Source organism: Ambystoma mexicanum, chromosome 2p (assembly GCF_040938575.1).
Source record: "Ambystoma mexicanum isolate Mex_15411 chromosome 2p, UKY_AmexF1_1, whole genome shotgun sequence".
Taxonomy (NCBI): Eukaryota; Metazoa; Chordata; class Amphibia; order Caudata; family Ambystomatidae; genus Ambystoma; species Ambystoma mexicanum.
In genome coordinates this window covers 771,555,687-771,570,907 of record NC_090923.1, presented here as the reverse complement: position 1 = coordinate 771,570,907, position 15,221 = coordinate 771,555,687, and the positions used below count along the sequence as shown (strand labels likewise).

The following is a 15,221-nucleotide window of genomic DNA, read 5'->3' as shown; positions in this document are numbered from 1 at the left end:
TCATAACTGTTGTTCTAACAATGTTCACAAGATGCATTGCAAAACATGCATAGCAAATATTATCAAAAATGTTTATAAAAGCACATACCCATTTGTAAACCACATCCGTTTTGGTAGAAAATAAAAAGGAAACAAGAAACAAAAAGCATTTCAATTAGTTTGCTGCAATGGTTATGCATCTTCTATCAGTGTATCCGCCATAAAGGCAAGTCATACCTTAACCAAGTCAAAGAGCGCATGGATCATATCGTTGTGCGTGAGCACAACTGGAGGATCTACAAAAAATAGAAATTAAGTATCACAAGTAATCCTCGCGAAATTTGCAGAGGGTAGAGCTTCAGTATAGCTGGATGTAACCGTGCTTACCCGGCAGCTTGTAAGACGTGTCAGCCGTGTGTGCAGCTTCCAACGCGCTCGCGGTGGAAATGACTTTGTTTTAAATGTAACCATGGAGACGGGGCGAGGCGTCGTGGTCTGTGCAGAGCACGTACGCCTCGCGCCCCACCCCCTGGCGCAAGCCATGGGGCGGGGATGTCTCCATGATGATGGACACTCGGAATGTGTCTGAACGTGATTGCAGTGCATGCGCGAACTTAAAGGACAAAAGCACGTTTCGAAAAGTTGCGCGTTGCAAAGAGAAGCGCATATGGATGCAATGCAGTATGTGAGCTAATGTTGGTATTGCTTTAACGGTGCGATCTAGTAATGCACAGTAGCACCAGTGCTGCCTATTTGACAGAGATCGCTTTAGGTATGGTGAGAGTTACTAGAAGATGTACTGTTGCCTGACAAAAATCACGTTAGGTCTAATGAGTGTTAAAAAAAAGGGGATTGCGGATGTCTATAGGTTCACATAACTATTAGTTGTAATGCAGATTAGTACATAGGGTCCAAAGTAGACTTATGAAGGGTATGTCACTGTGAAACATGTTTGTATGTAAACAAGTCGGATCTGGATAAGCAAAATAACGAAAAGACACTATAAGCTAAACATGAGACCGACAAGGTCAACTTTAAATTCAAGATCTATAGGAAAAAATATATATAAAGAAACATGCTGTGTTCGATGGGCTCCACCGTTAAAAGGGAGGAAGCAAGGTTAAATCTAAGAGTGAAGAAATTGCAACAAAGTATTTGTAAATACACTCAAGTCTTATAGTAGGGAGCCATAGAGACAAGGAGCAGAGGGTCCACATTTACATGCAAAAAATCAAAATCTGGTAACATCTGTTGGTTCAGTTTCTCCGATTTGTACTACAAAAAGCACATGTAGTTTATTTCTTCATTCAGCCCCTTTGGAGTAAGGGAGCTAAGACGGTCAATCCAAAAGGTTTCTCTTTGGTCCATCTTCCTTTGAAAATTCTCATGGGTATCTCTTCTGAAGACCACTTCCAGAATTACAAAACGGATTTGGGCTAGGTTGTGTTTTCTCTCATCCCAATGTCTTGATACCGCTGAGTTAGCATTGTGGTTCCTTATGCATGATCTATGCTCATTCCATCTAGTCTTGGCTCTTCTGAGTGTCTGACCCACATAGTACAAACCACATGGGCATTTTATGGCAAAGATTACGTTGTGAGAGTCACATGTAGCACAGTTCTTAAGTTTGATTGTCTCCCCTGTATAGGGATGCTTAATCGTCTCTCCTTTTATGACATAGCCACAATTGCTGCAATTCAAGCAAGGTAATGTACCGATCTTAGCTGTGAGTTTCTTTTTCAGGGCTGGTTTTGTTTGAACTAATCTGTTCTTTATATTCTGACTCTGCTGGTAAGCGAATGTGGGAGCTTCTTTAAACAAGTGTTCCACTCGATGATCGCATAGGAGTGTGTTCCAATGTTTTTTGAGGATGCACTTAATGCGATTGCTTTGACAAGAGTATTTGGACACAAAGACGAGTGGTGGAGCCTGTTCTTGTTTGGTATTGACCTTAAGAAAATCTTCGCTGCTCTGGGTGGCTACACGGGATTGAGCGGTGGTTATTTCTTCCTCTTGGACAGAGGATATTCAGAACTTTTTGCCCATTTCTTGGATAGCTATTTGGTAATCTTCTGGGTCACTTACCAGTCTTTTTACCCTCAACATTTGACTATATGGAAGGTTTTTTATGAGGCTCGGTTGATGGAAGCTGAGGCGTTGTAGGAGGTTATTCTGATCTGTTGGTTTCCGAAAGATAGTGGTTTGATATCCCAAGAAATGGATATTTGTAAGCGAGTATTCATGAGTGAATTGTATACGGGCATCTATGCTATTCAAATATGCAAAGAAATTAAGCAACTCTTCCTCTGTGTCTTTCCATATTCCAAATATATCATCAATATATCTTATCCAAAGGCCCAATTTCGAATGCCAATGTTCATTTTGTAGTATTTTTTCTGATTCAAATTTGTGCATTAAAGAATTAGCATAGGAGGGAGCCATGGTGGCTCCCATAGCTGTCCCAGCAACTTGGAGGTAGTAATCATCTTTATATCTGAAGTAAGAGGTATTACTAATGAACTCAAGAAGTACCATTATAAACTCCTTTTGGGCTGGTATCTCTTCTGCATTGAGTAACATCCACTCCACCACCTCACCCCCTAACTCGTGGGGGATCGATGTGTAAAGACTCTTGACGTCGATTGTGAAACAGATATTATTGCAATTGAATGTAGTAGAATTCAATAATTGTAGAAAATGGGTGGAATCTTTGATGTATGTTTTAGTTTTTTGAATTAGTGGTTGCAAAAACTAATCCACATATTTACCTAAAGGTTCTAGTATACTGTTCATCCCTGCCACAATGGGTCTCCCAGGGGGATTTACTGGGTCTTTATGCACCTTAGGAAGCGTGTAAAAGTGTGGTATTCTGGGTTGTGGATTAGTCAGAAATTTCTTGGTATGTGATTGATCCACTCCAATTCCTCCTCCTTATCTAACAGGGACTTCAAGTTTTCTTTTATCTGCGGTGTTGGGTCATGTGTAAATTTGGCATATGTATTAGCATCGCTCAGTTGTCTTTCACACTCTTGTTCATATTCTCTCGTGTTTAGCAGAACAAGACCTCCTCATTTGTCAGCAGCCCTTATTGTGATCAATGGATCTCCATATAGGTCACGTATCAACTTCAATTCATGGGGTTTCATGTTGCATGGCGAACACCCTTTAAACTTGAGTTTTTCAAAGTCTCTTGTAACCTGTTTTTGGAAAATCTCTATGGACGGTATACTTATTGGAGGAATGAACATGCTTTTGCTTCTGAATTCTTTAAGCTCAGCTTCTTCCTTAGCTTGTTGATCTTCCAGCTCATTAAAGAATACCTTAAGTTTCATCTTTCTGATGAGTTTGTAAAGTTCTATTTTTGACTCAAATAATGTACTGTCATACGTGGGAACAAAAATTAGACCTTTTTGTAGTGTTTCTGTTTCTTTGCTGGTCAATACTCTGGTGGATAAATTCATTACTATGTTCTCTTTTGTTGTAGTCTCGTATTGGGTTTCCCTTTTGGTCTTTCTCCTCCCCCGTCGCGTTCCCTTCTTCCTTTGTCTAAAAAAGAAGTCGCTGTACTTCTAGGTGGTGTTTCTTCTGTTGCTCTCGAGGCACCTGAAGCGCTTGCCGTACTGGCCTCCTATCGGTTTGGGGGTTCCCTTTCTGTATCTGTACCTGAACTGGAAGTCTCACTTGAATTTGTGGGTCTGGGTTTCCTTAGTGGTGGACCATATCTGTCCATCCAGTTGTATACTTCATCCTTGAGATAATCATAAGTGTCTCTTTTAAACGTGCAGATTTTTTTAGATTCTAATTCTGTTTTATATTGTGACAATTTTTCGTTGATTTCTTGGAGGATAGAGTCAACTTCTTCTCTGTTTAATGTTGTTACCAAAGCTACTTCAATCTCTTGAATTTCTTTGTTAAGATCTGATAAGTCTTTTGCCAACTCCTGTATGGTCAGTAATATGAGATCTAGTGAGCACTTGTGAAGTATAGCTTCCCATTTCTTTACGAAAGTCTTACTCTCCTTGCATAATGTAGGACGCAATTGGATGCACAGCCCCCTAGGGATCGTTGGCTTTTATGGTATCTCCCTAAAGTTATTGCATGTAGTTTAGAGTTGAGAAGTAGAGAAGAGTTGCTTAATTTCTTTGCATATTTGAATAGCATAGATGCCCGTATACAATTCACTCATGAATACTCGCTTACAAATATCCCTTTCTTGGATGTAGACATCAAGATTACCACCTTGGGATATCAAACCACTATCTTTCGGAAATCAACAGATCGGAATAACCTCCTACAACGCCTCAGCTTCCATCAACCGAGCCTCATAAAAAACCTTCCATATAGTCAAATGTTGAGGGTAAAAAGACTGGTAAGTGACCCAGAAGATTACCAAATGGCTATCCAAGAAATGGGCAAAAAGTTCTTGGACAGAGGATATTCAGAGGAAGAAATAACCACAGATCAATCTTGTGTAGCCACCCAGAGCAGAGAAGATTTACTTAAGGTCAATACCAAACAAGAACAGGCTCCACCACTAGTCTTTGTGTCCAAATACTCTCGTCAAAGCAATCGCATTAAGTGCATCATCAAAAAACATTGGAACACACTCCTATGCGATCATCGAGTGGAACACTTGTTTAAAGAAGCTCCCACATTCGCTTACCAGCGGAGTCAGAATTTAAAGGACAGATTAGTTCAAACAAAACCAGCCCTGAAAAAGAAACTCACAGCTAAGATCGGTACATTCCCTTGCTTGAATTGCAGCAATTGTGGCTATGTCATAAAAGGAGAGACGATTAAGCATCCCTATACAGGGGAGACAATCAAACTTAAGAACTTAATCTATGCCATAAAATGCCCATGTGGTTTGTACTATGTGGGTCAGACACTCAGAATAGCCAGGACTAGATGGAATGAGCATAGATCATGCATAAGGAACCACAATGCTAACTCAGCGGTATCAAGACATTGGGATGAGAGAAAACACAATCTAGCCCAAATCCGTTTTGTAATTCTGGAAGTGGTCTTCAGAAGAGATACCCATGAGAATTTTCAAAGGAAGATGGACCAAAGAGAAACCTTTTGGATTGACAGTCTTAGCTCCCTTACTCCAAAGGGGCTGAATGAAGAAATAAACTACATGTGCTTTTTGTAGTACAAATCGGAGAAACTGAACCAACAGATGTTACCAGATTTTGATTTTTTGCATGCAAATGTGGACCCTCTGCTCCTTGTCTCTATGGCTCCCTACTATAAGACTTGAGTGTATTTACAAATACTTTGTTGCAATTTCTTCACTCTTAGATTTAACCTTGCTGCCTCCCTTTTAGTGGTGGAGCCCATCGAACACAGCATGTTTCTTTATATATATTGTTTCCTATAGATCTTGAATTTAAAGTTGACCTTGTCGGTCTCACGTTTAGCTTATAGCTTTAGTGTTGTTTCGTTATTTTGCTTATCCAGATCTGACTTGTTTACATACGAACATGTTTCACAGTGACGTACCCTTCATAAGTCTACTTTGGACCCTATGTACTAATCTGCATTACAACTAATAGTTATGTGAACCTATAGACATCCGCAATCCCCTTTTTTTTAACACTCATTAGATCTAACGTGATTTTTGTCAGGCAACTGTACATCTTCTAGTAACTCTCACCATACCTAAAGCGATCTCTGTCAAATAGGCAGCACTGGCGCTACTGTGCATTACAAGATCGCATCGGTAAAGCAATACCAACATTAGCTCACATACTGCATTACATCCATATGTGCTTCTCTTTGCAACGTGCAATTTTTCGAAACGTGCTTTTGTCCTTTAAGTTCGCGCATACACTGCAATCACGTTCAGACACATTCCGAGTGTCCATCACCATGGAGACATCCCCGCCCCATGGCTTGTGCCAGGGGGTGGGGCGCGAGGCGAACGTGCTCTACACAGACCACAACGCATAGCCCCGTCTCCATGGGTACATTTAAAACAAAGTCATTTCCACCGCGAGCGCGTTGGAAGCTGCACACACGGCTGACATGTCTTACAAGCTGCCGGGTAAGCATGGTTACAGCCAGCTATACTGAAGCTCTACCCTCTGCATATTTCGCGAGGATTACTTACAGTGATACTTAATTTCTATTTTTTGTAGATCCATGCGCTCTTTGACTTGATTAAGGTATGACTTGTCTTTATGGCGGATACACTGATAGAAGATGCATAACCATTGCAGAAAACTAATTGAAATGCTTTCTTGTTTCCTTTTTATTTTCTACCAAAACGGATGTGGTTCACAAATGGGTATGTGCTTTTATAAACATTTTTGATAATTTTTGATATGCATGTTTTGCAATGCATCTTGTGAACATTGTTGAAACAACAGTTATGAGATATCATTTATTGCAATAATACCGCCCTGATGAAGGTTTTATCCGAAATGCATTGGCACCAGAGTATTATGGGCAATTTCAAATGAATACTCAATGTGTAATTCACACAGATGAACTTTACCAGAAAACATTTCAGAAATGTGCATTAAACATTTTCTGTTATGAAAACTCATGACTTTCAGAACTTCTTTGGAATAACATTTGGATACTTTTTACAGTAGACTATATATGAGCAACCTAATTGGGGCTAACCGTGAAGCGCCTTTCCTAGCAAAGTGGAGTCACTTTGTTTTTTGGAGATTATATGTTTGAATAGGTCCTAGTGCTACTGGACCATTTATGGACTGGCAGCGCCAGGCGAAAATATTTTGAAACACACCTTTGGATCTCTAGGATATTTGATGTAATAATCCTAAATTTTAATTTGCAAGTGGTGCCCTCCTCTGTCTTTTCATTTTCACCTTTAATACATTGCCAGCATATTTATTCAAACATTTTCTCTCTCAGGTAAATTTTCTGGTGTTCCTTGCTATTTTGTCTTGTGCACTTTCATCTAAGGGGAAGGTCAAATGAACTAATTTTTAAATTTCACTTACTGTGCATACATTCCTGGGTGCCAGCTTTAGATTTTTGCTATGGGGGCAAAAGTACCTCGGCATATATCATTGTGTCAGTCAGTCAGTCAGTCATTTTTTTACCTTTTCTGTGCTGCTTAAATGTATTTAATTGAGGTTGTGCAATGCATCAAAACAGTCACCAAGAGACTGGCCATAAAACAAGGGGCTTGTAGCATGCTGCTTAACCACAATGTGTGATCCATGGGAAATTGTTTAATCTCACTGCACATTGCCTAAAAATATTGTGAGTTTCCAAAGCCTGCAATCTTTTATACATAACACTAACACTGTCAAAATATATAAAAATCAGTTTGTGATTGATGAACATCTTTGTGTGAGGGATTGCAAGTGTTTTAAAATATAGAGCAGCCATACCCACCAGCCATGGTTTAAGGCCATGACAGGTGTGGCTAGTGGTTTAGTCGTGTTTGGCCCTGCCCACCTGTCATGCCCGAAGGCCATGGCTCATGTTCTGGTAGTGTTCTAAAAATCATGGAATAACAAAACCCTTGAAAATCAAGGAAAAACCTTTAATTGCGGTGACATTAAGGTGCAAACTTAACTCAACAAAACCGGTGAAATTCAGCTACAGCCACCTTACCTTTGTGCCCCCTGTTGCACAGCATATGACCATAATGATCATATCACATATGACATCACTAATTAAAACATTTATGACGACACTGATGGCATCACAGATGGCATCACTGATGACATTGCTAATAGCTTCAAAAATGTCATCAATAATTATGTAACTATTCCCATCAGACATAAGATCACTTTATGCTTTGCCCGTATTCAGACATCCCTTAAGCTTCTACACCCTTAAGCTTCTACAAATGTTATATTAGCATTTTAGAATAGTTCAAACCAATGAGTACATTGTTCAAAACAGTTAACAGCTACAAATGCTTCATATCACTACTTGTGAAGGTTTCCTATGTAGAACGTTGGTAAAAGATATCTGAATTATAAATAGCGCACTAATTAGAATGTTCCAGTTTTTGGAAAATATATCTAAAACATGTTTACTATAATATAATCTGTAAATAGATTTACAAAAAGAAATGTGTAGAAGTAAATAGAAAGCGACACATGTTGAACCATTATTTTTTACAATGTTTTAAAATAAACATAGATAAATACTCAATTGTTTTATTGTTAGAAAAATGTGAACACATATTTTCTAAATGACCTGAGAAGTGCCTTAAAACTAAGTATTAGGATATATTTCAAGGATTTTCATACAATGGTATTGAAAAAAATGTATATATTTATAGAAAATAAATGAAGTTTTAAAATGCAACCTTTGCTTGAAAACATGTATAAAGATGCATATTTCTTTGTGTGTCTTTTGTAAGTGATTAACATGTCTTTCAAACACATTGTACAAAGTAAAAGTAATCTGTAAATAGTATCACATTCTGTAATACATTGACTTGTGTGCATGTCATATTATCTAAGTAGTGATGATGATGTCATCTGTGATATCATTGTGGTCAATATCCCTTGTGATAGGAAGGATCTCACTGTAAATATTTCTTAGAACTTGAATGGTCATGTATTTGCAGTTGCTCCTGTATCAATCTTAATCTTAGTTGTTCTCTCCCATTGACACATCCAAACTTCTGAGTGGAACAACATTGGGACTTTCCATTGTGTGCAGCTGATATTTCATTCACAAATTAACAACACACTGCAAATATTATGAGGCGTTTTGCCATTAACTTTGATGTTTTCTCGACAGAGAAGGCCCAAAAGGAGATTGACACAGTGCTTGGTGAAAGAAGTAGTCCAAACCTTGAAGACAGACAGAAGATGCCATACACAAATGCTGTGGTGCACGAGATTCACAGATTCTGTGATACTGTTCCAATGGGTGGCTGTCATGCCGTAACATGTGATACCCAGTTCAGGGAGTTTGTCATTACTAAGGTACATGTCTTTTTACAGGCTCTCTGCAGCATTCATTACAGCAACCGTGGGTATGTAGACAGTAATGGAAATGTGTTATGTGTGGTGATTTGATTTAACCTATAGTTCATATGCATACTGGTGAAATATAACTAATATGCCCTCTGTAAGACTAGAGGCTCCTACTATGCTCTATCCTTCTTTACTACTTACTAGGTCCAACATATGTCTATCATGCCCTATTCAGGCCATCCCGCTATAAGTGATAATAATATTTACCTCAATCTTCTAACCACATTACATTTCCAACAATTGTTTTGAGGGCTTATTTGAGGTCAGGACCACTGCTTTAATAGAAGCACCTAGGAGTAACCAGTTGAGTAGACTTACATTGCCACATTGAAAGGACAAAATCGTTAACAATTGCAAAACATTGCAGGCTATTAATTATACCTGTCATTGTATTTACAATATGCCATAACAATGAAGTAAGTGCTAGTCTTTCAAAGTTAGGTACTTGTCAAGCCCTGCCCTTTAACCTCTAAGAAAGTGGCCGCTGCATGATTGACGCAATGTGTCTGACTAATCTGAGGAATTGTGTGAAGGAAACCACTATCTGACTCCCAGGCTGTAAGAGAGAAAAGAACACAACCAAGTTGACAAGAGGTATACAGAGAGCAAATAATACCAACAACCACAGACCCTAAAAATATCTAACAATGGAAACACTAACATTCTGAACATAGGTGCACTTCCTTCCCTGAGAGATGAAGCACTGTTCATAGGGCAGTTGATGGGATTTGTACGATGATACACAAGAAATCGTCCAATGGACCATGAAGAAGAACAATTCAATCCAAGTAAAGTAGCTCTATAAGTAAAGGTACATGTGGAAGCAGGAAACTGTGGGAGAGGAGAGATGTCCAGGAATAGTGTGCCGCAAGCAGGTAGAACAAATGGAAATCAGGAGAAGTGGCACGGCTAAGGATAGGAATGTGCAGAATGAGATGATATTTAAAACATGAGGAGGAGTTCAGTCTGCAAATAGCGAAGCAGAGGATCTTCTATTAGAACATTTGGTTCTCATGGGTGAAGGACCAAACATATCAATGTAGTAAACAATGAAACACCACATCCAGTGATGGCCAAATTCAATAACCAAATCAGCTCTGGATAGTATTAATAAGATGGCCAAGGTTCAGATAAAATCCACAAGTACATACAAATTGCAAATAGCAAGTCATCCATTAGCGACGGTACAAGACAGTGATAGAAGTGTGGTATGTGAGAGGGAGAAATGTGCAACACATTTTTCAAGGGGTTGTGGATGGGACAGGTTGATTTCCAAGTGGGTGGAACAGGTCAAATTATATCCTCTGTATTATTTTTCATTCATTTCTCTCAGTGGGTTAGTCATTTTGAACATGCATGTATTGCCTTTGTGAAGCCAATCACCTCTAATCGCTGATCTTTACTCTGCTGCAACCCATACTTAAAACCTACCTAAATACCAGCTGCTTCAATAAGGGCATGCAACTAGACAAATGTGTGCTGTCATGAACAGAACTTTGTAATGTATTGCAAAGCCTGGATCCTAAGATGTAAAGTCTTTAATCTCCACTGGTCTGGCATAGTCCTAGTAACTGTCGGTCTGTGGTCCGGAACGCTCCCATGAGGAGTGCATTACAGTAGTCCAACTGACTAGTCACTAAGACTTCTACTCTAACTGCACACTTGTCCAATGGCATGAAGAGGCAAACCCTATGTAGCCACCCAATGTCAAAATAATCTTCTGCGGAAATGGACAACATTCATTAACTGTATCATATAAGCATTAAGCCAGAGATATCAAGTTGACATTTTCAGAAAATCAGGGTGAGATGGGGTGTCAGGAGTGATATGTTCTTAGTGTTTGCAGGACCTCTTCCATATTCTGATATTTATAATGAAGCCAGACAGAATCCATCCAGGTTGAGAGGTCATCTAGCATTCATGAATGTACGGTGAAACTGATTTCATATATATATATATATATATATATATATATATATATATAATTTATTGTGATTTAATTTACATTGAAACTTTACACATAAAAATAGCTTTTACGTAAAAAGAACATAAAAAGAATAAAAATGATCATAAAAAGAAAACATATGACATTTAGATACAGAAATACAAGGAAAGGAAAAGCACCAAATTCCCTGAGCAAACAAACCATAATGTCATCATCATTAAGATTTAAGTTAACAATAGTCTCAGATTAGTAATAGTTCAAGAACCATACAATGCCTCATAATGCCAACTACTCTTCAGGGCAGACTTTCAGCATTTGATTAACATACCAGTGAAGGTTTAATATTACAGCAGTTCCTGTTTAAGGGCAAACTCATGGCAAGAAGCAAAATCACTTAGGCTTCAACAGTAACTATTCAGTAACTCATCTTTGTGTCTTCCTATATAGTTATGTTAAGGCTTGTTTCCACCTTCAGCCAAATATTGTACAATGCCATCAGGAGCCTCATGCTATTGGAATTAATGCAATGATACCAAAATAGCTCCTCTTTGATGTATCCGTGATTGTGCACAAAATACCCAAACAGAGGTTTATGGCACTTATCATTTTGTGGCATTCAGTCAGCAAATGTCTGGCCGTCTCTGGCTGATTCACTTCATTGCATAGTCGGCAGAGCCGTAGTTCTGGAGCGATCATGTCTCTTCTACCGGTGATCATTAACTTAGGTAGTTGTTCAAGCCTTAAAAGTAAAATGAAGCATCTGAGTCTCACACCAGGGCACAGATGAAGGTAACTCTGAGGTTTTTTGAAGTTGTACAGTCTATACTGGACAAACTGATAGCTTTTCAGCTCCCGGAGATGAGCATAGTTCTCTAGCCAATCCCAGAGATCTATACGTTTACCCAGGGCCCTCTGTACTTCTTCTGTGACACTACCCACCCAGATATGCCACCCAATGGCCGTCAGAAATTTGGACATTTGCTCCTTCAAGGGGCACGGGGGGTGAACCTTAGAAATCTCTTGATGGACAGCATTTAGTAGCCCGTTATTGGTCTCACAACTCATTTTCAGATAGAGTAGGGCTCGCTTTTTTAAAACTAGAGCTTTCAATGAGGTCAGCCCCAGTTCTAATCTTATAATTGCCATAGGAATTCCTGGTGGTAGCCCCAAGATAGAGCGCCAAAATGTTCCTTCAATCATCTGCAACCATTTCAGGTCAGTGTTGAGGAGAGCTTCCAGACCATAGGTGATCATAGAGGACAATACTTGTACATAGAGTTGACGTGTGCCCCAGATAGTAAAACCGCCCTGATTTACTGTGAATCTACGGAACAGTGCGGTTATGAAATGCGTGACTGTTTGCATATTCCATAGTCACCGACGCTCTCAAATTCAATCCCTAGATAGCGATAAAGAGGTGTGTAGGCGATGTTGTCGAGGCCAACTCTAAGCTGCACATGAGTGGTGTTCTTTTTGGTGAATCTCATGGCCTTAGTTTTTTCCAGATTAATTTTAAAGCCATTTCTCTCGGCATATTCCCACAAGGCAAAGGCCGACCTACGCAGCCCACTAATGGTGTGGTCAAGTATTACTAGGGCGTCCGCATAGGCAAGAACAGGACAGATGGAGTCTCCTATTTTTGGTGGACAGTTTGTCACGGCCCCAATGGCCACGGGGATGTCATGTGCGTATAGATTAAATATTAGAGGAGCCGTGACACAGCCTTGTTTAACCCCCCTATTTTGGAGCACACTTCTAGTGGTATGACCTTCCTGATCCAGTTTTACTTTTACAGAAGTATTCTGATGGAGCAATCTGAGATAGTAGGTCAGGCCCTCAGGGCAGCCAATTGATTTTAACTTCTGCCAAAGACAATCTTGGGGAATAGAATCGAATGCCTCCGAGAAGTCTATATAGAGGGCATATAATGGGGGCTGCCCCCCAGATCTTGCTCGTGTCCTTAGGAGGTCCATAACCATGATGTTATGCGCCGTGGAATAGCCCCGCCTAAAACCACTCTGGAATTTACAGAGTATATCAGATTGCTCTACCCAAAGCTGTAGCTCTTTTAATAAGAGTGAGACAAATATATTCCCTGTGGCATCCAGCATTGAAAGGAGTCTGTAATTACTGGGGTCCGCTTGATCGCCCTTTTTAAAGACCGGTATAAGAACCGCCATTTTCCAGGATCGGGGTATTTTCCCCTCATTTAATATCTTTTTAAACATGATAACTAGTAGGGATGCCCAAAATTCAGGATGAGACTTCATCACAATGTTTGCTAGTCCATTCGGGCCAGGGGCACGTGAGGATTTTAATTCCATAATTATATTCATCACCATTTCATAGGATGTATTAATAGGAGGAATTAACGGCATATTAACCAATGTACAGGATTCCTCCGTATCTACCTTGGCATTTCGATTTTCAAGGAAAGCTATCCATGTTTCAGCCTTAATAGGGTTAACTAATGTGCCTTGCATAGTGCCTCGCGCTTCACCCAGCAAAGACCAGATGTTACGGGTTTTACCTGTACAGATCTTATTTACTAGCTTTTGCCAGGATAGGATTTTGTTGGATTTCCTTTAGGCTTTAATAATAGCTCTATATCTATTTTTGACACTCCTTACCTTGTTGAAATATTGGTCTGGGGCATATGCTTGTCTCTTGGCAAGCCGAAGTTCTGGTCTACACTCTCTCTTTGCATCTCTGATCATTTTATCAAAGGGAGGCTTTTTTTTCCCCCCAGCTGATCATAGCCCCTATGTGACAAACAGCATTATTCTGAACAAAGGAGCAGATCCAATTTTCGATGGAATTGATCGTCATCTCCCCAAAATCTGGTAGAAGGTTTAAGTTGTCACTAGCCAAAGCTGCTACGGCGTGGGCCACATTTTTGTCAGGCCAACTGATCTGTGTGCCTGCTTTATTTGGCTTAATGTTACCCATGTTAAGAGCAGGGGGGTCATTTACCCTGATTTTCAATTTGCATCTGAGTGTGGCATGGTCACTCCACTCATTAGGGATCACTTGCATATCATCCACCATCTCATACACTCTTGGGCAGACAAAGATGTAATCTAAAGTACTGCAGGAAATACCATTAGACCAAGTTTGGTGTCCAGAATAATCACTAAAGGTTTTACCGTTGACCATTTCGATGTCCCATGAATCAAACAAGTGTTCCCAGCCTCGACCTTCGGGATCACTTTTTTTGGTATGTTGCATGCAATTTTTAGAATTTAACCTAGGGTTATGAGACCCTATGAGACAAAAAATGAGCGAAACCCCTGCAATTCCATCACAAAATTGTAATATCTCATTGTGTTAACAACACTCCAGGTAACGAATCCGCCAGCCATTTTAATACTTGTTGAATGTCCGAAATGTCCACATTCTTCCCTTGAGGCAGATTAGGACAGGGACTGACCTCAACTGGCAAATCTACCTTTCTGGGCAATTCGACTTCATTCAAATCGACATCAACCTCCACGTCAATCGCTTTCAATTCAGCCTTATAGTTCCTTAGCAATTGTGCGGTTGATAGAAACTTACAGTGCAGTGCAGAAACCTGAATATTTGGGCCTTTTAGTGGTTCCACGAATTGGAAGTCGTCAGACTTAAGGACCCTGAATTGTGGTACATAGCTCAGTCTAGTTAACAGTTCTGAGCGAGAGAGCCATTTTGGTTCTTCGCTTAAGTATAAGTTCTTTATCAAACATATGCGATTTCCTTCCGTGGCAGCTTTAGTTTCATTCAGAAGAGTTGTATAAGGCGTTGATGCTGGTGGCTCTGGTATACTCCCAGGGCTCTCCTCCTCCATAGCCACTACCTCTTCACTCAAGTTATCCCCCTCAGGTAAGTCATCCTCCTCATCAGGCTCAATCATCTTTCTCTTTCAGGTATTAACCAGCTAGTCAAGCAGCCCTCTCCACTGTTCTTCCTTTTCTTCGCTCTGGCCGCTCTTTTTTTGGCTTTCTTTGAGGGATGCCCAGAGGATTCCTTGTCGGGCTTGGAAGGAGCCATAGCTTTGGCTCTTTTGTTCTCAGCCGCCCTCCTCGCCATTCTACGTGCTTGCGCGAGAAGAATCATTCATTGTTTTCCTTGTCAGCCTCCAACCCCGGGATTTGTGGTTCCTCAGTTTGATGTTCTTCAATTTCAACGACCAATTGTATAGCTTCCGAGAGTTTGGATTCTGCTGAAGGGTCAACATCAGCAATTCCCTCAGCTTTCTCCCTCTTGATCATGTCTAGGGTTAAGGCATTGGAATTGTTCAGTATTCCCCCCGCCATTTTCAATAAGATTTTAAGAGC

At 40.0% G+C, this 15,221-nt stretch overlaps 1 protein-coding gene across 2 annotated transcripts in view; it reads left to right on the top strand.

The window, feature by feature from the left end:
* LOC138566776 (cytochrome P450 2C19-like) overlaps positions 1–15,221 on the top strand; it is a 726,413-nt gene that overhangs the window by 436,261 nt on the left and 274,931 nt on the right. For both annotated transcript variants that reach the window (XM_069644425.1, XM_069644427.1), the window contains exon 7: positions 8,725–8,912. In XM_069644425.1, coding sequence (XP_069500526.1) covers positions 8,725–8,912 — 188 coding nt within the window. The remainder of the gene's footprint in view (positions 1–8,724; positions 8,913–15,221) is intronic.